Source organism: Camelus ferus, chromosome 2 (genome assembly GCF_009834535.1).
Source record: "Camelus ferus isolate YT-003-E chromosome 2, BCGSAC_Cfer_1.0, whole genome shotgun sequence".
Classification (NCBI taxonomy): Eukaryota; Metazoa; Chordata; class Mammalia; order Artiodactyla; family Camelidae; genus Camelus; species Camelus ferus.
This window is the reverse complement of record NC_045697.1, coordinates 33923241-33948116: the sequence shown is the minus strand read 5'-3', so window position 1 is coordinate 33948116 and position 24876 is coordinate 33923241. Positions and strand designations below refer to the sequence as shown.

General features: G+C 36.6%; 1 protein-coding gene across 1 annotated transcript in view; it reads right to left on the bottom strand.

The window, feature by feature from the left end:
• GABRB1 (gamma-aminobutyric acid type A receptor subunit beta1) overlaps positions 1-24876 on the bottom strand; it is a 333351-nt gene that overhangs the window by 190829 nt on the left and 117646 nt on the right. The window contains exon 4 of the mRNA XM_032496919.1: positions 24244-24464. Within this exon, the coding sequence (XP_032352810.1) occupies positions 24244-24464 (221 nt within the window). The remainder of the gene's footprint in view (positions 1-24243; positions 24465-24876) is intronic.

Below are 24876 nucleotides of genomic sequence, written 5' to 3'. Positions count from 1 at the left end.
TCTGGGATTTTCTGATCTCATGATTCCCTCCTGCATTGAGGACCACTGAGGCCACCAAACTTTAGGTATATCATTGTGAATGTTGAGGGAGGCACCTGGGAATCACTGTCACTCATGCAATCCTATACCCTTAAGCTTTGCTGACCTAGGAACAAAATCAAGTCAAAATAACCTCAGATGAGTATAGCTTATTATTCTATCTGACCCTTGAACTTGGATTGGCTTCTGAAGCCTGATCTTGCTCATGGGAGTACAACCAAAATTGTCAAAGGAAACTAATTAAGCTGGGGAAAGGACTGAGCTGAGCAGGGCTTGGCATTACTTCCGTGCAGGGCTACAAGCCGTCCCACCATTATGGTGTGTGATTTACAATGAAGTGAAAGTGAGTTAAGGTGAAACAACAGAGTTCTTACTGTTCTTTGGGGAAATTCAGTTATTCCTCTGTCCATCCAATCATTCATTCATCCAGGTAGCCATTCATTCATTCAAAAACATTACATGTTTACAATATACCAATTCTTAAGGAGATAAAGAAATGTATAAAATAGAGGATTTGCTCTCAGTAATCTGCTAATCTAGTTGAAGATGTAGCACATACAAGAGTGGTGAAAGGTCATTGGGTGTGACAGTTATGAGATGACTAATGACTGAAAGGAGTGCTGTTTTGGTAGAGTGGTGGGGAGATGGAAACGTGGATGATAAAGAGTGGTTTCCTCCAATCTTATTCTGGTATCTAGGAATGGGAACAAAGGAAGTAGATTATTAGAGTAAACATAGGTGGCCACTAGCCTTCTGGAGAGATTGAAAGGTTTTAAAATGTAGTGGAGAACTACATTACAGTGGCCAACCATGGAATCCTGACTGAACAAGAGTCTAATGTGGGGCTTGTGGAAAACTGGATGAAGAGGTTAAGGTCACAAAGCATGTAGACTAGTCATAGACTTTCTGGTATGCTTTTGATCTGAATGATATAGGAGGTCAATAAACTGAGAAGTGGCCCATAGTATTATCTATTTAGATGCAGAATCCATTGGATTGACGGCAGAGTGGAATGAAAAACCAAAACTGTGAGTTATGTGAGTTGTATTGAAAGGTAGCTGTAACTCCATGGGGATACAAGACAACACTAGTAGGGGTTGAAAAAAGGTGGTATAGGCAGATATAGAAAGAGAGGAGCAACTTAATTGCTTAGAAGCAACAATTTGGGAAAAGGAAAATACGTACATTGCCCTTCATTTCCAAAGTTTGGAAAACTGAGGAAGGGCAAGGGCTCTATGGAAGAAATGAATGGCTAGGCCATGCATTTAGAGGACTAGCAGCTCACAGGTCCAGAGGACAGAGGGAAAGGGGCCAATTATCTTTTGAGTCACATACTGTTCCCTATGCCCATAATAAGCAAAAGTTCTTCCTTTCTAAATATCGAGGGAACTCTATAACATGGTTGTTACTGTTTGGCAAACATGAGATTCTACAGCATCATTTGCTCATCAATTAAAAGCACTAAAAGATAGTTCTGATTCTTTGTTTGAAAATTTGAATGGTATGATTTACTTACTGTGTGAAACTGTGACTCACTTCTTACACTTTCCTGTAACATATCATCCTGAAGTTTAAAGGGCATTGCATTAATAGCATTCAGTAGCATACCAGATTATCACCCCCACCTCTAAAAATATAATTACTCCAGAAATTTCCACACTTTCCTAGGATGGCCTAGGAAATGTCTTCAATGTTTCTGTGAAAAAGGCCTTTTAGCCTCCAACACAAGCTCACTCACTTGTGAGTGCAGAATTATCAGTGCCTCTAACCACAGGGTCCAAGCAACCATGAAGGCTCAAACTATGCCTTCTGTGACTCCAAGATTCATGCCTGGGCTGAGTTTCTGCTCTGGTTGAGGCCACCATCCTAGACAGCATTGTAGTGTAGAGTCAAGGAAAAGGCAGGAAACTTGGCCATCCTGTCAAGGTCAGAGCCCTAATCTATGTAGTTCTAAGCAAGATATGTGTATAGTCCCTCCTCTCTATAAGTTTAGGGTGGAAACTTCCACCTGGCTCCCCTACTGTGAAGTCATTAAAACCTAGGATGCTTGCAGGAGTACTCTCCCTTGGAAAATGAGCTAATAAGCAAAATTTACCAAAAACACAGAGAGAATAAATGTTATGAGTAAACAGTATAAACAGCTTACACCTGAGGAAATAGTAATCTAATGATAATAGTAACTACAATAGTAGCTAGTCACAAGCACTAATTATGTACCAAGCACTGTACTAAATATATGTGTGCGTATATATATATTTACATATATAATTATATATATATAATTATTGTTCTAGCACCCTCATGAGATAGACACTATTGCTTTCACTATCTTATGGGCAAGGAAATTGAAAGACAGAGATATTAAGTAACTACTCAAAAGAAGAAAGGTAGTAAGTTATGGAACCAGAATTAGAACTCAGCATCCAAATCCAGTGTTCAGATTTTTAGCCACTGTGTTCTACTGCAATCTTAAAAAGCTTCAGGTTACATACAATTAATATTCCTAAATAGATAAAAGAGTAAAAAGCTTAAATAAAATCATGAAATTATTTAGATTGGTATTAAAAACAATCATTGGAAAACAGAAATTAAAAATATGGTTGTTGAAATAAAAGTTCTAAATAATGAGCCAAGTGGAGAACTGAACACAACTGAGGCTGAGTTGTTGAACTAAAAAATTAAGTTGAGGAAATGTCTCAGAATTCAATATAAAAAATAAAGATCTAGAAATTATAAAAAATATTAAGAAACAGATAAAATAGACCCAGAAGCTCAAAAATAAGCCTGAAATTAGTTACAAAAGGAGAGAATAAGGAGAGGGGAGGTAAACCAACATTTTGAAATATGATAGTTGAAAACTTACTTGAATTACTAAAATAGGAGTCTTTAACTTAAATAAAATATCCCAGAATGCTGAGTATGCTTAAAAAAAAAAAAACAAAAAAACCCAGAAAACCACCACCACCAAGGCACAATATAGTCAAAGTAAGTGTAGAGTCAATGGCAAAGAAAAAATTCTAAAGTATAATAGAAAGTATGAGGGTTTTTTAAAAATTAGTAATGCAATTCAAAGGACAGTGGAAAATAGATAAACAACAAGTTTATATGGTATAGCACAGGGAACTATATTCAATATCTTGTAGTAACTTATAATGAAAAAGAATATGAAAACGAATATATGTAGGTATATGTATGACTGAACTATTATGCTGTACACCAGAAATTGACACAACACTGTAAATTGACTATGCTTCAATTAAAAATTAAATTTAATTAAAAAAACACAAAAACCAAAGGACAGTGGAAATGAATCTCCAAAGTGTTGAGTAAAAATATCTTTAAAAGTAGAATTCTATACCCAAAGCCTATTAAAGAACCCAGATGAGATAAAGACATTTTCTGATGTATGAACCAGATTCCTGCTGCTTATATTCCAGCATGAAGGAAAATAAAATGAAAACGAAGCTGAGAATTGAAAGAAGCAAGCATGAACCACAACAAAGATTAACAATACCTGTCGGTAAATACCAATGAGTGTTGATTCTTAAAATACCATAGTGTAACGATGTTTATGTGCTCAAAAATGAGCTGTAATTAACATTCCTGACAGTAAATATTGGAAGAAACGCAGAGGATCTTGTCATGTTTGTGAAGCAGAAGATCTTGTCATGTTTGTGAAGGGGCCAGAGGTGCAGATTAATTTCCAATTTTTCTAGAAAAATATGATGTTTAAGCATTATTTGTATATTTAAAAAAGATAATTGTGTGTGTATATCCAGAAGCTAAAAGGATATCATTTCTCTTTTCTCAATCTTTTAAAATTGCTCATAAGAAAAAAAAAAGTAAAAAAAACCAAAAATAAAATAACACACCAGTTGTCTGGGTACCATCCTTAGGTCTGAAACCAGGCCAAACTTGGCATCTCATACACAGTCTATACAAAATTTGGAAGCATTCATTAACACTTTACCCTGACTTGGCCAGACTCTTATTATGGCTAATAACATATCTTTCTGGAAAAAAAAAATATAATCTTGGGCTAGAGACTGTATCAATAAATTAATATACTAGATAATTTATAATTATGCTTTGACTTTTAGGCATCAAGGAAATATCTGTTATTTATTGATTTAGAAGTATCCAATATCCAGGAAAATTAAACCTTTCCCTTAATTGATTGATTGGATTTTTGTTTTGTTCCTTGGATGATTTACTTTTTATAAGCTTTGTTTTTTATTGTCCCCATTACTGCTGAGATTAGAAAAGAAATAAGATTCTGTGCACATAGGGAACCTGTACTATGAACATTGTTGACAAGTCATTCAGGATCAGCTGATCAAATAAATGAATTTGGATTAATTCTAGGAGGTTATTTGGGGGGCCCTCAGATTGAGAGGTCACAAGTTTAAAAGTGAAAAAATCATGTGTATTTTTTGTCTAAGATTTATGTACAAATTAGACTCCAGTGATAAAGAAGTATGCAATGATCTTAGATCAGGGGAGCTGCCATGCTAATATCTCATTCACAGATGTTTACAAAGTGGACATTAGAAACCTCTCTATTTCCATGAGATTCCTAAAAATTAAAAAGACTTTTGATTGTCAGAGTATTGAAAGTTTGATATTCAGTATACAAACTGGTTTTTTTGGACATACTACACTTAGTTTTGGGTGATTTAATTCAGGATTATGAACTAAAGGAATAAGCTGAAGAAAAAGAACCACTCAAATGTATGACTAGAATCTTTTGGAGTGATTGATTGCAGACAAATTCTATGCGACAGCTAATGTCCCTAAATGAAATGAACTTTGCTAGGGTTAATAAATAATATGTGAGGTCCTAACAATCTCTAATAAAATACTAGTCAATAGTTTAACAATCTACTAAACTAGAAAGAGAACAGATGATACAGACACAATAAATTGTCTGTAGTCTTTCAGACAGATACTAGCTGATAGCCAGGTAACGAAGCTTCCATAGACAATGGAGTGAACCCCTAATACAAAGCCAGATACTATTCTGGTAAAGGTCACGGGCTTTGCAGTTGAGTGTCCTTGAGAGAGTTATCTAACCTCCCTGCACTCTAGTTTCCTCATTTGTTATAAGAGGAAGTATAATTTGCCTCCTGGAACTGATGAAAGTATTAAATGAAATTATAACTGTGCTTTGAAATTAATATCACTTGATAAATAGTAGCTTTTATTATTGTAATAGTTACTAGCTCCCATCCAAAACTACACAGCACTTAGTAAGATATTTAGAAAGTAATCATAAAACTCAAGTGAAGAGAAATCTCAGAAAGATAAATACATTTAACTGTAAACCTACAAATGCTAAGTTGATTCAAAGAGAATTTAAAAGCATCCAAATAACTGTTTGGGGGATTGCCATCTCTAGAAGAGGAAGAGTATGAAAGATATTTTGAGGCAAATGATTATTTTCATAGGGTATTTCTTGTTATTTTATCTTGTGATGTGAATACCTTATGATATTATTATTTTTAACACTAATGTTATTTTATCAGAAATATTTTTCTCCATTTAAATATATAACATCTTAATGTGTTCAATTTTAACATGACTCTTATTACATCCAAAGAACAACATTTCCCACCAAGTGAGTCAATGAGAAAACGGAGTATGCACAGTACAAATTCACTTGGAGCAGATTTTGCTGGAATACACCTCTTCTGCTAGGTGAGCAGCGTCTGTGACTACAAAAATACAAAAGTACATTCCCTTGATGTATCAGGGAATCTCTTTCTCTGCATCAGAAGTTTTAGGCAGAAAAAAGCCTGTGACTTACACCCGTGCTACTGCGCTATTGTTGTGTGCCTCTGTGAAAGGGGCACTGAAATGTGTGTTAGCCGTTCTTTGTCAGCACCTGAACTCTTAAGAAACAAAACAAAATAAAATGAAAGCTTCTACCTTCTACTGCATGGGTAAGAGTAAAGTGTCTACTCAGAGCATCAGAGATGTTCGTGTCTGTCTTAGGATTTCAATTCATTTTCTGAATGGAGAAGAGCTGATTTAACTATGAGGGGCATGTCTCCTATTTGCTGGGTGATGGGTGAAGAGGGACCCTAGAAACAAGATGTTTCACTCTTTTTTTCACAAATGGCACCAGCCTCCTCTTCTTTTTGTTTAATGATCTTGAAAATTTTTGTTATGAAAGCACTTGGCACAGTACCTTGTATGAAAAGGCAGCTCAGCAGTATCCAGAGAGTGAAGTGTTAAACGAATGCATAGGCTAATTGATTAGCAAATGGATAAATCATATCTCTTATTTCCATGGAAGAATCCCAGGATGGAAACAAACCAGCTAATAGTAATGATAATACTTACTTGTTGAATTTTTACTTATGTGCTAGGCTCTATACTGTTTCACATGCATTTTTACTTTGAATTCTTAGGAGAACCCTAGGAAGTAGCTACTATTTTTAATTCCTACATTTCAAAGGAGAAAGCTGGGAATATTACCAAAGACATCTAGCTGATCATCTAGCTTGTGGCAAAGCCAGGTTAAACCTTGCTGTGTCTTACTGCTGGGTGTGTGCTTGTAACCACTACCTAACGCTGCCTCCTAGCTCTGGAGAGCAGACATGTAGCAATGAGCAGGGGCATGGTCACCTCCGAGGCCTGGGTAATTTAACTAGAGTTGCCTCTGACTTCATCTGGCATACTGGTAGACATAGCCTGGTATTCTAGTTCTAGAAAAAGTCACATTGCTGGCTCTGTTACCTGTGATTTTGTCCCTAAAGCCCTGCTAGAACAAGGGGGAGCTTCTGGAGTGGAAGAAAAATGCAAGATATACAACGGGGAGGGGACACGGTTTGCTAAATTCCAGATGCTCGTCAGTGGCTCTGGCTTATAGAGGAGGATGAAGATCCCCTTAAATTTCAAACTGTAACTTGAATTCATCATCTTATCGTAATGGATGGATCCCGAAGTCTTAGTGGGTACACGATGACCCTGAGTCTAGGTGTGTTTGATCTCAATGCCAATTCTTCCCTTACTAGAGCTGGGGAGGAAGACAGCCAGGAAACAGTGTCAGTGCACAGACTGGTGAGCATTCAGGTGGATCTTTCCAAATTCATTCTTGTAGCTGCTGAAGGTCAGAAGGGAACGATTTTTCCAAAATCATTTCAGACCCTGGGGTATTCTAGAAATGGCCCTATTAGCACCACACCTATTTGACTGAGTATTAGTTGTCTGTTTTCTTTAGGGTATACATATAGGAGAACTTTTTTGCTATTGTTTCCTTTGGACTCTTCTCAGACACTGAATATAAGTAAAACATCCATTTTTTTTTTTAAAAAGTAAGTGACTTAAGCGTATGGCCCATCATTCTCCAAGTCACAAAGTAGTAATTTTTTACATTTTTTGACAATAAAGATGGAGATAAAAATGGAACATGAAAGTGGAACCTGGAACAAAGCAACTCATTATACTACATTTTCTCTAGATTAAACCGTAAATTCTACATTCAACCAAGGTCCCTAATTTTCTTAAGCTTCTTAGCAGAAACCAAATCTATTAGCATCTCATTTGGCATGTGTATTTCTAGATAAAAGACACAAAGGAAGCTGATCTTCAAAGACTCATTATCTTTTTCTAAAAATGGCATCCCTCATTGCCCTTTTTATATGGGGTGAATAAAATGACTATATTTTCAGCACATACGGTTTCCTTAGTACAGAATTATACTGTGACACAAAAGACAAAAGTACATAATACTTGAAAATAATGAGCAATAACAGAGTTTCCTGCACCAAGATAATGGCTCCATTCTTCTGTGGCTCCACTAATCCAATGACTCACAAAACTCAGAGCCTAGAAAAGAATGAAACGGCTCTTCATTGTCCAGGTTGAACAAGCCTAGAGAGATTCTAAATTCTAAAGGGCTAGGGGCAGATATCATCAAAGGTAATCCAAATGATTCTATACGGGCCATGAAAGGGCCTTCCATTTAATCTCGAAAGCAGCAGCACCTCCCAAGGAAGTGGAACAACACTTTAAAGAGATAGGCTCTTAACCCACAGAGCAGTCCCCAAGAATAGAGGAGTGCTTACTCTATGACAGGCCTGCTGCTATGCACTTTAAATGCATTTCTCATCTAAGTATCTCAGCAATTATGTCCCATTGGTACCATTATGATTCTGTTAAAGAAACTGTGGCATAGACAGGCTTATTACATGTCCAAGATCATATAGCTGACATGTTGGAGAACTACACGATTATATCCAAGGACTGTGGGCCTCCAACTCCCGTGCTTTTAATTTCTGTGAATAATGTTTCCCTTAGCTCTGTAGCAATGTGGAGTTACAATGCACCTAATAATCCACTTAATCAACCTCACACTCACGGCTGGAATCCCATTTGCAGCATCTTTGATGTATATTTGTACTCATCCAAGCTCTGTCTAAACATTTTTAGCAGTGGAGAGGCTGGTGTGAGAGAAGGGTAAGAGAAAAATAAATCAAACAAACCAAAAATGCTGTTCTTCTCATTTCACACACATTAATTCTTATAAAAATCTGAAAGATATATCACTACGGACACTTTACAAATGAGGAAGTTGAGGTTCTGAGAGGTTGGGGAACTAGTCCTAAGGCCTGCAGCCAGTAAATGGTGGGGCTCGTTCTGATTCTAAAGCTCAAATTCTTTTCTTTCCACCAGCCTACCTACCTCTGGAGAGACCCTAGTAGTAAGGCATTAATTCCATTCTTGAATATAAGTTAAATGTTTATACTGAGTTTTTTTTCATATGAGACTCACAAAGGTAGGCAAAGAAATGGATATGTTCCTTGAAAGTTTCACATGTTGGTCACTGATCTTCTGTTGGAAGCAACACAGAGTAAGTCTAAGCTTTCTTTGAAATAACAGATTTTCAAATACTTCTGGAGAGTTATCCTGTTTCTCCACTATCTAGGCTTATTTTCAGTCTAGGTAAAATGAGTTCCTTCCCTAATTCCTTCTATTTTCTTCAAATATTTTTTAAAACCCATAGTTTCTATATTTTTACATTTTTAAACACAAGCAACTACATTGGCATCTCATCTGTGGCTTTAAAGATAAAAAGCTCTAAGAGTGATAATCTTCAGAGCTTCATTACCTGCACAGGGACAGAGGTCCAAGGCCTGTGGCATCCCAGTTGTAGTCCTTTGGGTTCTCAAGATGAGTTATCCAGGACTGAGAAAAATAGTCTAGATGGGACCTGACCTTGTGCTGAACCCTGTATTTCTATTAGAATAGCAGCTAAGCGTTTAGCCCGTGAAGTTAGATTGCTTGGTTTCAAATTCTGGCTTAGTCAATTTCTAGCTATATGATCTTTAATAAGTTACTTATCTTGCTGGTGCCTCAGTTTCTTCATTTAAAAGGGAAAAAATGGGACCACCTATCTTAAGAACTTATTGTGAAGATTAAATACTACCACCACATTGATCCATCTATCTGGGTTTGTACCCATAGACTCTGCCTTCTCTCCTGTTCCAGTGAGTGAAGCTCATGTTCTGATCTAAGGCTAAGCCTCCAGTTTTACAGTAAATGTTGCACCTTCTTGCCTGTTCAAGGACATATTGCCTGATTGTCTCTTTACTCTCTCCTGAAGCATCAAATTTCCCTTCTCAAATGTATCTTTCTCAACAGCATACGGATGCGTCCATTGTTTACAATTCCATTTTTCCACTTCTCTCCTGAATCTATTCCAATTAGACGGTTTCTTCCATCATGACACCCAATTTGGTCTTGGTAAAGTCACCAATAAACCTCAAGTTATTCAACTGATCAGCAATACTTGACACGATTGATTACTCTCACCTTCTTGGTACATTCTCTTCACCTGGCTTCGAGGAAACCACAGTCTCCTGGTTTTCCTCCTGCTTTCACTGGCTGCTTCTCTTTAGATTCCTTTGCTATTTTCCCCTCTTCTTCCTTGTGCTAGCTGCTGGGGGCCTTCTCCATTCTCCTGATGTTGGGTTTCATCTCTGTCCCATCTATGCTCATGCCCTTGGTGAGATCATCCAGACACATAACTCTAAAGACTGTTTACATACTAATGATTCTGAATCCAGGTCTCCCTCCTGGATCTCAAGTTTTGCACCTAACTCTTCACTTGCATGTCCACTGGAACTTCAGCTACAACTTCCTCCAAACAGAGCTTAGTTTCTCCCCAGCAGTATTTTGTCTACAGCCCCTCCAACTCTGTTATTTTAGCTCCCCAGGTCAAAATCCACATAAAATCATTATTAATTACTCTATTTTTTTCATAACTTAGATCCAAACTATGAGCAAATCTATCAGTGCACTACTTTCTACTCCTATGAGTAACTAAATGCCTCTGTATGATTTGTTAATTGTCTCCTCTTCAATAATTTCTAAATCATGTTTGTTTTTACCATTCCAGATGGAATATGAGTCTCCTTACCTGATTGGATAGGAGTAATATAGAAGTCGAATAGCTCTTCTATCTGACTCTGGTCTGTTAATATTACATCATCTGAACTGAACAATGGGTATAATAAATACAAATAAGTTTGGACTCTTGGAAGTAATTCCATTGATGAGATACAATATCATTTCATTTGTGTGCTTCTTTAGCTAAAAGTCCTTTTAAACTCTCATTTGGAATATACGTGTATAGTTATTTAATGAAATAAAGGAAAAAATTAGTTATGTGTATGTGTTACACCCAGCTTTGACCAACAATATTGTTCACAAGTTTATCTCCCACTCTTATTTTTTCCAATAATCACCTTGAAGGTAATGATTTGCTACTACTTTGAATGTAGCCAAGGATTCAATTAAATTCCTAAAGAGAAGTTGTAAAACTACTTTGAAGGCAGCAGTCTTGATGGGCTAAGCATATAGTTTTCTGAAGGAACTACTCTAAAGAAAAAGCACTCATGCACAATTTTATAGGTTGGTAAAAAGAGAAGAAATATCACCCTTAGCACTGTATACATTTCTCATATCTCAACATGCTTTACACTCTTTGGAGGAAGCCCTCTACACATGAGCTACAACAGAATCTTAAGCATTAGATTTAACCATCTTCATGTAAGGGTTTCATTTTTGGATAATTTCTATTTTCATGTGAGGAATAAACTTTCTCCTTAAAATTAAAAAAAGAGTTTTTACTGAAGCATAGTCAGTTGCAATGTGTCAATTTCTGGTGTACAGCATAAAGCAAAGCTGACTTCACAGAAACCATAGTCAGGGAGACAGTTAAAAGCAAGAGGTTTATCAGTAAATAAGTAAAATAGTAAGTGGACCATTTGCTTAGTATGTGCTTGCTGTGGGGAAAGGAGTATAAGAAATAGACTCTATTTTCAAAAAGATTATACAGTTTTGCGGAAGATGGGAGTAATATGTGAAGCAATAGCTAATTGGAGAAGATGTTTCATAATTGCTATATTAAAAAAGGCTCCAAGTTCTGTGCACCTGTGGAGGGTTAAAGCAGTTACAGAAGATTTTAAGAAGGAGTGACCTCTAAATTGGATCTTGGAATATGAGAAATAGACAGTTAAAAAGAAAGGAAAGACTTTTCATTGTTGAATTAAAAAGAAGGAGAACAACTGACCAGGGGCTAGGAAATAAGAATCAGTCTAGTGATTCAGGAACATGAAAGGAAGCCCGCACTTGTGGTGTAAGGCTTTGTGGTTAGGCAGAATCTTAAATGAGGCTGCTTGGAGTCGATCTAATTGTGACATGTCATGAATGTCTGGAGAGAAGCTTGGTCTAGTGGGTAATTGGGAGTCAACAGATTCCTGAGCAGAAAAGTAGTGTCAAAAATGATGCTTCATTTTAAAAAATCTGCTAGTGGGCTGCAGGATAGAATTGAAAGGGAAGAGAGCAGAACTAAGAGACCAGGTAAAAAATTCCAAAATAACAAAGCATGAGTGAAGTCTTTTGAATATTCTCTTGGCCTAAGGCATTCCTGAGCAAATGCAATAAATATAATTTAAAAAATAACTTTCACAATTTGAGTTTATTTATTTTTTAAATGTATAAATGGCCTGTAGACAGAATGTCACAGTTGGAGGCATTTAATTAATAATTCTAATTGTGATCTCAGAGTTTTCATCTCTGTTTTGGAGCCATTAAGCTTTTCTTTTCAAGTCTCAAATATTTTCCTAAAACACTGAAAAGCTGGCAGACCGTGGGACCTATGCCTGTCATGACTGAGAATAAAATATTCTGGAACCTGAAGAATTGCAGTTCCCCTTTTCTGATATTTTTCCACTTTTTAACTGAGAAAGTAGAAATGTGTAACAACATATATATGTTCATGGCACCTTTTGTGGCACTTATTAATCTTTAAGATTCCACTTTAATTACTGAAGTGTAATTACCTAGATTTTCAAAGCAATCCATTGTTTAGATTCTAGAAGCAATACACTTCTCCATCTTCAGTAATCCTTTGATGTTTAAGAAGATTAAAGAACTCTGCTTTAAACAATTTTATCCAAGTTTGAAAAAAAATAGGAGTAAGAATGTGAGGATTTAATTAAAATAACAATTCTATTTACATTATTTGCTGTTGTTGTTGTCACTGAGTGTGTCTACCATACCTTGCAATTAGGAGACAACAGATCAGACAATACTATCAGCTCCAGCTCTCTGTGGTTTCGTTACAGATTGGTTTTACCCCATCCACCCCTGTCCTGTTTTGGTTCCATCCCTGTCTTTATACATGAAGAGAAAATGTTTAGAAAAGATAAAACTAAAATTTTCCTGGAAGATATAGAAAAGAAAATGCTAGCTTTTTGCACAAAGAGCTGCTCCTTGAGTATAACCTTCTATGTCCTGGAAAGAACAAAGCGTGCTGTGCTTGGATAAATGGTACTCACTGTATCAAAACGGGGAGGGAAGGATGGGTTATGTAGCAAAATATTTCTTCCCCCCAAAATGTCTTTTGTGAGTTGAGACACTCAGAAGGATGAGGCGTTAATTCTACTAAATATGATACTCATTGCTCTATTACTTCTTTTAGATGTAATAAAGCAATATTAGTTTTACTGATAATGTATACTATTAATGCCAGTGAGAATATTTGTGTTGATATCAAAATAAGTTAGTGTTTTTCTAGAAGATCTAGCCTTGGGAAATGTCTTCTATTGTGTTTTAATGGCACATATCCTCTCAGAAATCCTCTGTGACATTTCTGTTCTAAAGGAGACTACTGCTTCCATAGTGGTGGTGGATCTGCATCGATATAAACGATGTTGCTCCACCGATTGTTCCGCATATGGAAAGTCCCAATCTCGTAACACTACTGAAAAACGGAGAAATGACAGATTTGGCCTAGTATTATCTCTGATAGGGAAACCAAGATGGAATTTTAGGTTTGAGAAACACACTCTTCTTCCCTTTGGTGTAATACAAAATAAGAAGTTGAATTGCCATAGAGCCAGTTGGTGGCTTCTTGAGGTGTCCATTCCACAAATTGAGACACATAGCACTGACAGGGAGGCTAGATTTAACTTGATGCCTCCAAAGGTTAGTAAAGAAAGCTGAGGCCTTTATTTGAAGATGATCGTTATTATGTCAATGGCATATGCTTAATATCTACACATACATATATCACATGTTTTGTACAAGGTTAAGTCGGTGCTCATCTGGCCCTTACTATGTGTCAGAGAATGTTGTAAGCCTTTTATTGATATTAACTTATTTAACCTTAAATACCCCATAAGATAGGCAATATTGTTATCTCAATTCTATAAATGTGGAATTATCATTGTAGATGGAACATGGATAAGCATTTTTAAATTTTAATACAATTCCTAGCTTAGATGTATGTTAATATCTATTAAAATAGTTTTCTACATACAGAGGATATAAAGTCTCCTTTAAATATATATGTATATATAAAAATATACATACATATACATATAGAAGTAAAAAATGATTCAATATTTTCAGATGATACACTTTTGTGGCAGAAATCATGGAAGTGGTACTAAAATACTAAAGTTGGAAATGATGATTTAATGGAATAAATTGAGGTCCTGGAGAAGATTACTTAAAAAAATCCACAAATGGTTGTCAAAATCTAATCTGTCTTCTTGGAAGTGGTGTCATTTATAATATTATAACTAGGATCTAAAATTCATAACATATTTCTGAGATACTTAGTTTTCCTTTCCCATTTTTGTCTCCTTTTACTTCCTCCCTCCATTCTTCCCTTTCTTCCCTCCTCTTCCTTTCTTTCTTTTTTTTCCAAGGGGGTGGTAATTAGGTTGATTTATTTATTTTTTCAATCTAGGTACTGGGGATTGAACCCAGGACCTCATGCATGCTATCCACTGAGCTATGCCCTCCCCCTCTTCCCTCCTCTTTCTCTTTCTCTTTCTCTCATGCTTTTTTTTTTTTTTTTTTTTGCTCCCGAGCATTCACATTAGGTATTATTCCACAAGGACTCAAACAAAGTTAAGAATTTGAGAAGACGTGGTTCTTTGTTATATAATTTATGGTCACTGTTTGTCCTTAATCTTCTACATTAATTTGATTATGGAGATTTAATCATCACAGTCCATCCACAGGTCACATAACCACACAAGAGCTACAATAACCACATAGCTATTTAAATCACTCATTTGGGAGCTGCTAACAAATATTATCGAATCATATATATATGTATATATGTATATATACATATAGGTGAATAAAGAGCATTAAAAACAAAAACTTTGAGAGGCAAAAATAGCAGTCTGCTCACCGGAGGACATTTTAAATAGCTTTCTCTGCACTCCACTGATGAGTCTCTGAAATACAAGTCAACCACAGTGTGAGGAGAATAACCATACTGTGCTCTTTGGTGGGAAGTATGAAGCGTCTCCAGGCATTCTTTCAAATAAAGTGAGCTACCTATTCTTTATGCATGCTCTGCTTTTTCTCTCTTCCATTTGAAGTACCAAGTTTCTTTCTCTTAGGATGCATTTGTCAATATCAGCCAGTCATCCTCTGCAAACCGCGCATCAGCCCGCATGTATATTCTATGCAGTGGACTCAACAATGTCTCCGCCCAGCCTGTCTCACAGTAAGCCTGTGCGATCTGCAGGACTCTTGAATGTAATCATGACTGTCTCTATACACAGAATGTCTGTAAGAAAGAAATCTTTTTTCAGGATGTACAATCAATATAGAAAGCTACTATGAAATATTTAGGACCCCCAAATTGCTTTAAAAATCAATAGTGGTGGGTTTTTGGTTTGTTTGTTTGTTTCTTTCTTTCTTTTTTTTGATCTGTATTATCAAGATAATTGCCTCTACTTTTTACTTGGCTTTATCAAGAAGAACAAGGCAAGATGAGCTGAGCCTCCAAGGAAAAGTGGGAAACTCTGTTTTTCTTTTATATTCAATAAATGTAGCCATTGATTTTATTCTCATGCACAACCCACAGCCAGGCAATGTCAAGAATATCAAAAAATCGATTCGGAGTAGAGCTAGGTAAGCAAACACAGTGAGGGAGTTCTCCAAATCCCCATCAAGACACAGGTTTCTGGTTAATATTTGATTCATTTCTGAAACCTGATGCTTAGAAGCTTCTCTTTGGAACTTGAAGTCATTAGTATGTGCTTGAGGACCTGACACAGTTGTGTACATTTCATAAAGCTAACACATTCGCACTTGGCAGAGCTATTCCCATTTATGCTATGCGCCTGCTCTGATTATTTTCATTTCTACAGTGGTAAGCCACAGAAGCATCTTACATGGGCAACTGTCTTCCTAGAAATGATCTTCAGGGAAAAGTACTTAACACAGGACAGTAATAAGCTGCTCTGTACAGGGGCTGCGAGTATAGACAGAAATGAAAAGACTTGGGTTAAAACTCTGCTTTCAACACTTATGGGGGCTTTGCAAAATCACTTTAGAAGGTAAAGAGTAGCAGTTACACTATACTACCTTCTAGCAAAGGTGGAAGTATGACTATATATACGTGTCTGTTACAGTGAAAAAACAATCACAAAACAAATGAAAATCCTATAGGGGAAGAAAAGAGTGGGAGAGGGTTGGGACCGCAATGGAAATAAGACTTCTTCTGTGTCATAGTTTGACTTTAGCCATGTAAATGCTTAATATAATTGTGAAATAAAATTAAATAAAAATTAAAAATTCCAAACCAAAAGCAAAATGAAATGGAGCTTAACCATACAGTAAGCAACTATTCCTAAGCTGAAACTTAAAATGTGACTTAAAAAATAGTAACTTTAGTCTTTGTTCCTTATGGGATATACCCTAAGGACAAAAAACACTGCAAGGAAATCTCAAACCAGTTTTTGGTAATCATATTGTTAGTAACAATAATGTTGGTATTTTAATTTAAAAACTATTTTTATACACACACACACACAAACAACCATATATACACATGTAACTATATATATATATATTTTATTCTTCTGGGACAAAAAAATGTACAAGTTGATGCACCAGAAGACAAGGAGGCGATCAGCAACTCCTGAGGTCAGGTTGAAAGAACTCAGATGCCAACTTACAGGGGCTGCCACTGGGCAAAGATAGGACAAGAGAGGGTCAAGAATAACCATAGCTGCTGTGGACTGACTCAGACACACCTGCTGTCACCCGTGACCTCATAGTGATAAACACAAAAAAACCAAAACGCCGAACCTCAGTGCTCACATCTAGGGGGCTCTAGGGAAACAACTTGTTTAGAGAACTGCTACATAAAGGGAAACAGTCAAGCATTTATCTTGCCTGTCAGCACCAACTTGACCTCAGGATGACCAAACAGTTGGTGAGGGAAAGTTCTTTAGAGAATAATCCAGTTAATAAAAAAGGAAGGGATGGTAGAGTATTCTCATTTTGTAAACTCTAAATAGGTTTAAGCAGAGATTATATGTGGCTGCTAAAATTGTTACTGTCAGGGGCTGAATTGTGTCCCCCTAATTTCATATGTTGATGTCCTGACGTTCAGCACCTCAGAATGTGACTCTGTTTAGGGACAGGGCCCTCACGGAGGTAATCAGATTAAAGCGAGGTCATTAGGGTGAGCCCTAATCCAACAGGATTGATGTCCTTATAAGAAGGGGACACAGAGAGACCCAAGAAGGGAGGTGACACAGGGAGAAATCGGTCACCTGTATGCTAAGGAGAGAGCCCTGGAACAGACCCTTCCCTCACAGCCCTTGAGAGGAACCAACCTTGCTGACTTCAAAACTGTGAATACATTTTTGAATACATTTCTGTGGCTCAGGTCACTCGTTTCGCTATAGCAGTCCTAGCAAACAAGTACTGTTACATACAAATTGATGGGATTATTATAATGGACAGATCAGATGGTCAGTGCCTCAGTCAGCACATCAGTCTTCACATCACAAAAACAGACACAGGCAGGTGTTTCTTGTCTCCCAATAAAAGTACAAAACAGGGCTGGTTTAGGAAGCAGTCTCACCAAAGCACAACAAAATAACTAATTCAAACCCAATCAAGCCTCAGATATGGGGCATAAAAGAACACATTTACAACAAGTGGATGTAACCACAAAAAAAAGCATGGTTTCTTAAAAAAAAATTTTACAGGAGGAAAATAAAGGAATAGGAAACTTTTAGAGTAAAAGAGATTTTAGATAAATTTATCAGCCAAATGCAATGTTCAGACCTGTTTGAACCTGTTTTTAAAAAGTTAATAATAAATTAGGAGACAGGAAAAATTACTTCAGCTCTCCTAGTGTTGGTTATCTGTAAAATTAGCATAATAATAGTACAAACTTCATAGTGTTGTGGTAAAGATGAAATACAACAATATAGGTAGAGCACTTAGCATAGTGCCTGATGTATAATATAGTTCAATTATTTGTATACCTGGGTAATGATTGAATTTCATGATACAGCTGCTGTCAATAATAGTTCAAATGATGTGTCTTACTCTGTATGTGCTTAGTGTGTGCACAGAAGCCCCCCCCTCCCCACACTCTGCAACACACCTGTGGAGTCCCAGTGTGAGCCAGTACTGAGCTGGTATGCTTTGCTTTACACTACCCATCCCGTTCCCCATCCTCATGTAGCCCTTTGAAACCACGTGGCTCTGGTCCTGGGCTTTGCTAGGAGATGCAGGAAAATAAGATGATGGAAGTTTGAAAGCAAAGCTCAGGCAAGGGTTAGGAGGGGAAGGCAAAAGGAAGGGCAGATTAAGGAAGTTAAATACACCACTGAATGTCTTCCCAGAATTAAATCGTTCCATGCCTGCCATTTTCAGGGAAAGATAAACACAATCTTGCAGCACCCACAGGGCTGGGCCTTGGAGAGAATCAGTGTTTTCAGCCAGCTGGATCGTGTTTGGACAAGAGGCAGGACACATCTGTTCATTAATAGTGATAATTGCTCGTTGGTTAAAAGCCATCATTTAGAGATAGGAAACGTTGCAGCTGACAACTATCATGAATCAGGTGACCACATCCTACAAATTTTCATTTCAATTTTTCAAACATTTATTTGGTTTGAGAGAGAGGAGACGAAGGTTAAAGAAGTACAGTTCCCATTTTTGACAAATATACAGTCTTGTTTGCATCACAAGGAGATAACTCTAAGACACAGAAAGATAAAACATCTTAAGAGAGTTACAAATCTCATGGGCCTTTAGGAGATTAAAGTGAGGTAAGGTATCAAATGAGAAGGAGTGTTTTTATCTGGTTGGAAATGTTGTAAAAGTCCTCATGGAGAAAGTAGAATTTGAGAGTGGCTTTTCAGAGAAGAGAGAACGTGATGGAGTGCGTGAAATTGGGGGTAGAGACAGGAGGGCATGTGAGCAGGGCTGTAGGTTTGCTAGATGAAATACATCTAGTTGAATGTGACGTTCAAATAAACAGCTAATAGTATTTTAGTATAAATATGACCTATGTACATTTGGGACAGACTTGATTTGAAATGCCCTAGATGTGGTTAGAGAAATAAGTAAATTGTTTCATAAAAGTTTAGGCTTCATGGGGGAAAGAATAGAGGAAAGAAATGGATAATAATGTGGGAAAAACATTTGGTCATATACACAGGGTCTCAGATTCCAGACAGAGAATTAATTTTACAGAGACCATGGAGACATTGTTAATTTTTTTTTGTCTTTGCTTTTTTTTTTTTTTTTTTTTTTAGTGTGGGATTGATATGACCTGATATGCACTATAGGAAGAATATAATGGCGGGGATGAGAACAGGTAAAATTAAGACAGGAAATTGGCCAGGAAGTGAAAGATACTAGGGATATTAACTGAGGTGATGGAAATGATTTGGAAATGGAGATGTTCGAGCAAAAGCAACAGACTGAATCTTGGGACAAATGAAATACAAAGATGCTTACAAGTTTATGCCTATTGACTGGAAGGAGGATGATTTTGTTAGCAGGTGTGTAAGGAGGAAGACCTGATTTTAGGAGAAACAGATAACACGAAACAGGGTTCAAGTCAGGAATAACTGGCAGTCAGACATCCAATATAGATGCTCAGTAAGCAATTACAAATATTTTTCTGAACTCAATGACTTCATATTTTAGATACTTAAGCTGTTAAATTCAATGAGTTATTTAAACCACAAGGAATCCCTCTTGTTCACAATTAGAGCAAAAGAGGAAACAGTGCTAGAATAACAAAAAGACAGAAGAATGAGAATAATGAGTAAATTGTGTGAATCTTGGAAATCCTGAAGTCAAGGTCAATCACCACTCTTAAATCATTCAGAGAAGTCAAGAGTATAGACTGACTACCAGCAATGGTTCTGGTGATTTTTGACAGAGTTGCTTTAGGAAAGAAGCATGGGTGGGAGTCGTGCTTTTGGAGATGAAGGAGTAAATGAGGAAATAATGGAAACCAAAGCTCTTCAAGGACTAGTGCTTGAAGAGAAAATCGTAGAGGAGTCAGCAGAGGGAAGACTGAAGATTTGATAAAAGAAGGGAGCAAAATCAGAAGGGTGTCCAGCAATAAGATTAAATGCATACATGGCGAGATTAGCCTTAGAAAGAAGATGAAAACTTCTCTCAGAGTTATATGGAAGGAGGGGAAGAAAGACAGAAGAATTTTAAGGATTTGATGTGTGACATTGAGGGAGTTGATAGTTAGTCTCCACTTCTGAGTAAGAAAGGAAATGACATTATGTCCCTTGACAGGATCAAGGTGGAGGGTTCATAGACCACCAACATAAGTCCTGTCTCCTGCCACATCTTACACCACATCACAGACATCCACCCTTTATCCAGATCCTCAGCAAAGTGGAAGAGGAGGTAATAGTAATTGCAGGACAATTCCCTGGTGTAACGCATTTTGTGGCAGTGAGGGTAATCCAAGAGTAAGAACACAGCGGATTACAGTCTCTTCTATGTGCTGAATGCCCGTTGCACAGTAGCCTGGCTCTTCTAGAAGTGCCAGGCCCCCATCAGACACCACTCTCTTCTTTTAGGGTGTTTACACAGCTGTGCGCCATCCCTGAGGTATAAAATATGATTTTGACACAGTTCACAAAAATAAAAAACAACTAACTCTATTCTTGTGGCTTTATATGAGCCAAGTTATAGCACCTCCTACTGAAATTTAATGTAGCAAAAATTTGATTCAGTTAAATGATATGGTCTTATGATTATGGAGTTCCTGGTTAAAAAGGTTTTCAGGTGACTAACATTGTAAATCATCTACACTTCAATAAAAATAAAATAAAATAAAATAAAATAAAATAAAATAAAATAAAATAAAATAAAATAAAATAAAATAAAATAAAATAAAATAAAATAAAATAAAATAAAATAAAATAAAATAAAATAATTTTTTCTGCATCCATGGGGGGAAAAATGCTTTCAATTGCATTCAGAAAATCTCATTGATCCCATCATTGCTAAAAACAATTCATTAATGCATGGTCTCATTTCATGATGACTATTAGCTGGAATTATGGATAAGTGAAGAACTTTCATTCTCTACAGTAAGTGCAGCCATAAATATGTAAATATCTATGTTATACTACAAGGACTTTCTAGTGCATGTGCTTAGGAAGCAATAGATGGCAGTTACTCCAGAAAAGGCAATTTACAAAAAAAAGTGCAGATTGTCCTTTCTAGGCCTAGGAAATGTTATCGCAGAGGACCTAAAATGAGCAAGCCATAATATAGGATCGTAGAAGCAGCAAAATTTAGGTTTGCAGGAGAATTTAGGGATGATTTTGTCCAATTCCTTTCTCTTTGAGGTTGAGAAATCTGAAGTCCAGAGAGAGGAAAGGGCAAAACCTAGTCAGACCACGAGTCTCTTTGACTCAAAGTCTCACGTGCTTCCACTCGCCACGTGACAAATTTCTACCAGACTTCTGGAGAATTATTCCCAGGGTGTATTGTACATAATAGGCACTCAATGAATGTTTTCTCAGTTGGGCAGCAGTGTCTCTGTTCTGGTCACGGACACCCCTGGGAGTTAGAGAACCACCCTCAGCACACAGTTATTTTAATACTTAATAAAGCTATCTCAGGCACAATAACTTTAGAAAAATATAATTTAGTATTTACCATGTATTAACATATTCATTATTTCTTAAGAACTCCCCAATAATGAATCAGGGGTTATTAGCTCATTATTGCAGATGATAAAACTAAGTAAGTTTCCGTAAATTTATATCACTTGTTCAAGGTCAAGCAATCAGAAAATGGTGACAGTTTGAGCCCAACTTTGGTGCTCTGAATTCAGACGTCATGCTTTTTTTGTGATACCTTATGGTTTCTCCAGGATACTTATAACCTCTAGGGAAAAGAAAACTAAAGCTGTGAGGGACAAGATAGAGAGGAAGGCAGGGAAGGAGAGGAAAGATACCAGAACTGGTGTGAGGTTCTCATGGAGAAAACTGTGGCAAGAAAGAGATCAGAGTCCGGATAACAGATGAAGGATTTGTGTTTTCCTTTGGGAGATCTGTTGGAAGTCTCCTAGCTACAAAGACCTGGGTTGGCTCCAAAGAGTGAAAGCAATGTTATCAACTAGGAAGAAAGTGCTGACTTCTAAGAGTATTTGAAAGACAGTGAGGTGAGAAAAGCACAGGTATGGGCATCAGGATACCTGGATTTTAGTCCTAATTTTGTCATTATCTTGTGTGCCCTTAGATCAGACCCTTGCTCTCTTTGTGCCTTAGTTTCTCAGTTTAAAATGAAGTGTGTTCAATTTTATGGTTCTCAAATATGTTTCTTCCTATGCAGCACTACCATTGGTAGAGACTGCCAATCATTTAGAAACTGCCTGGAGTGAGACTCTGTAAGTTGAGAGTACAACCCATATTTTTGCTTGCAAAAAAACTACTCCTTTTTTTTTTTTTAAACAAAATAACTTTTCATACACTCTTGATTAATCACTTATAGTGAATATACATGTTGTGGTTGATCAACCTACAAAGTTGGGTCATAGTATTATTCTTCCAACATACTTTAGAAAGACATTTCATCACTTCATACTTTAGTTATATATAATAGAAGATACATAGGTAGTAAAAAATTACAATTGATTTCCAGTGTCTGAACCACCACTAATGATCACCACGGCTCTTGAATTGGTAGATTTTTGTGTATTACTGTATCAGTATACTCAAGGGAATTGTTAGTTTATTCACCAGTTTTCTGAGAGGATTTTAGGTCAGAGATTTTTAGCTAGAGCTGACAGCTCCTAGGGTACTGAAAGAATGGGAAAATTCCAAAGATCATTTTGCCAAGATCAACTGATGCTATTTTACTGTGCAAATGAAGACCAAAGCTATCAACTAAATAACGCACCATTAGGTTACATTCAAAAGTTTTATCATATAGATACATTCTCTTCACTTGCATATTGATTTTGGATATTGGACGCACATTAATTGTAGACTTTTGGCCCTTAACTACAGTTTTAGCTTGCCACTGATGCTATATAAGGATTTCAGGGGGCTTATGAACACTCTAAAATGATAGGAAAATTTCATCAGCTTCTCAAAGGGATTACAAAAAGTGACAACAAAGGTTAAAGAACCACCACTCTACATGTTCTACAATAACATGTCACAATTTAAATATTCCTTTGGTAAAGCTGTAAGCTGACTTGAATTGTAGCCTAAAAGTTTTAATAAACCCTTAACTGCATGAGGGTTAATAACATCTCTGTCGATATGTAATACTTCTTTTAGACTTGATTCTTCAAAAATAAACAAACCAAAATGCACTATTATGCAAAACATGGCTGATAGAAATTAAAGATAACCTAAATAAAGATACATTATATTCATGGATTAGAAAACTTGACAGTTTTAAAATGTCAGTTCTCCCCAGACCAGCATATAGATTCAATGCAATTGCAATTATAATTCCAGGAGGCTTTTTTTTTTTTTTTGGTAGAAATCAACAAGTTGATTCTAGAAGTCATAGGGAGGGTCAAAGGACCTAGAATTTCAAAAGAAATCTTATGCAGTAAATATAAAGTTGAAGGACTTGCATTATGTAACTTCATGGCTTATGATATAGCTATGGTGATTGAAATAGAGTGATACTGTCTAAGGATGGACAAAAAGAACAGTGGAACAGAATGGAACCTAGAAATAGACCCCTACTTACCTAGTCAAAGGTACCAACATAATCTGATGGGAAAAAGCAAAGTCTTTTCAATAAATAGTGCTAGAATAACTAGATAGCAGTATGGAAAAAATTGAACCTCAACCCCTACCTCATAAAAAATACAGAAATCAACTTAATGTGGATCATATACATAAAAATAAAAGTGGAAACACAGAGAATTTAAAGGAATAAAATCACTATGGATCTTCTCAAAGTTGCCCCACAGTATTTTCCTATTTCTCCAAGATATTGTTTCCCGATTCCATTTCATAATTAAGTAGCTACACTGAATACCTAGAACACATTGTAACTGAGTCTGAGTGTCTCTGAAGTAATCAAACAATTGGCCAAAAAAAGGTATAACTTCTAGATGAGCGAGGTGCGAAATCTGTCTAACCAAGACACATATTCTTATTCCTCTGTTTATTATTTGAAGGTCAGGGCAAATAATTCACTTACCTTTGATGGAAAAAGTTGTCTACATTTAGCTTAAATTGTTCTAAGATTTTCTGATCTTTAATATAATTTTCTTGTACAGATTAAAGAGACTATTCACCTACTTGCCTCTCTCCCCTCCGCTCATTTCCAAAAGTAAAAAAAATAAAACAACAACACAAACAACGACAATAAAACATGCAACACAGAGCTGTTTACCGGAGTCCATAGAGAACTGTTCCATCAGGATGCAGTCGGATCATTCGATTTTTCACCGTAACCCCATGCACAAATGATTTCTTGTCATTCAAAAAGTAGGTGTCTGGTACCCAGAGTTGGTCAGCCACCCTGTTGTCTAGTGTGAGGTTTAGTGGGATTCCAGAATAAGAAAGCCTTTTGTCTTTCCAAGACTGCTGGAAATACATAGTGAGTGTATAATCCTGTAAAAGAAAGGAAACAAACAAAAAAGAATTTGACTATCACCATCATCATCACCACCTAAGACCTTTTGTTCAGAATGTGTTAGCCTGCGGTACTGTGGATGCCCAGAGACCTACCATTCTGCAGGTTCCCTAAGAAGTTTCACTTGCATATATTGAAATTTGCACCCCCAATTACAGGACAGCCAATAGTTTAGAAGTACTAGAGCAATAACTGAACGCACGCAGAGGCATTCTTGCCAATATAGAGTGAATCCATTTACTTGAATTTTAAGATTTGAAGTTAAGGCAATGATATCATAGGGAAGGTCATAAAGGGAAGTTTGACCTAGACATTCATGTTTACAGAAATCTACCTCTGGATATCATATTTATAGTACTGTTTTGGAGGGAGGTTGTTTGTTAAATAATA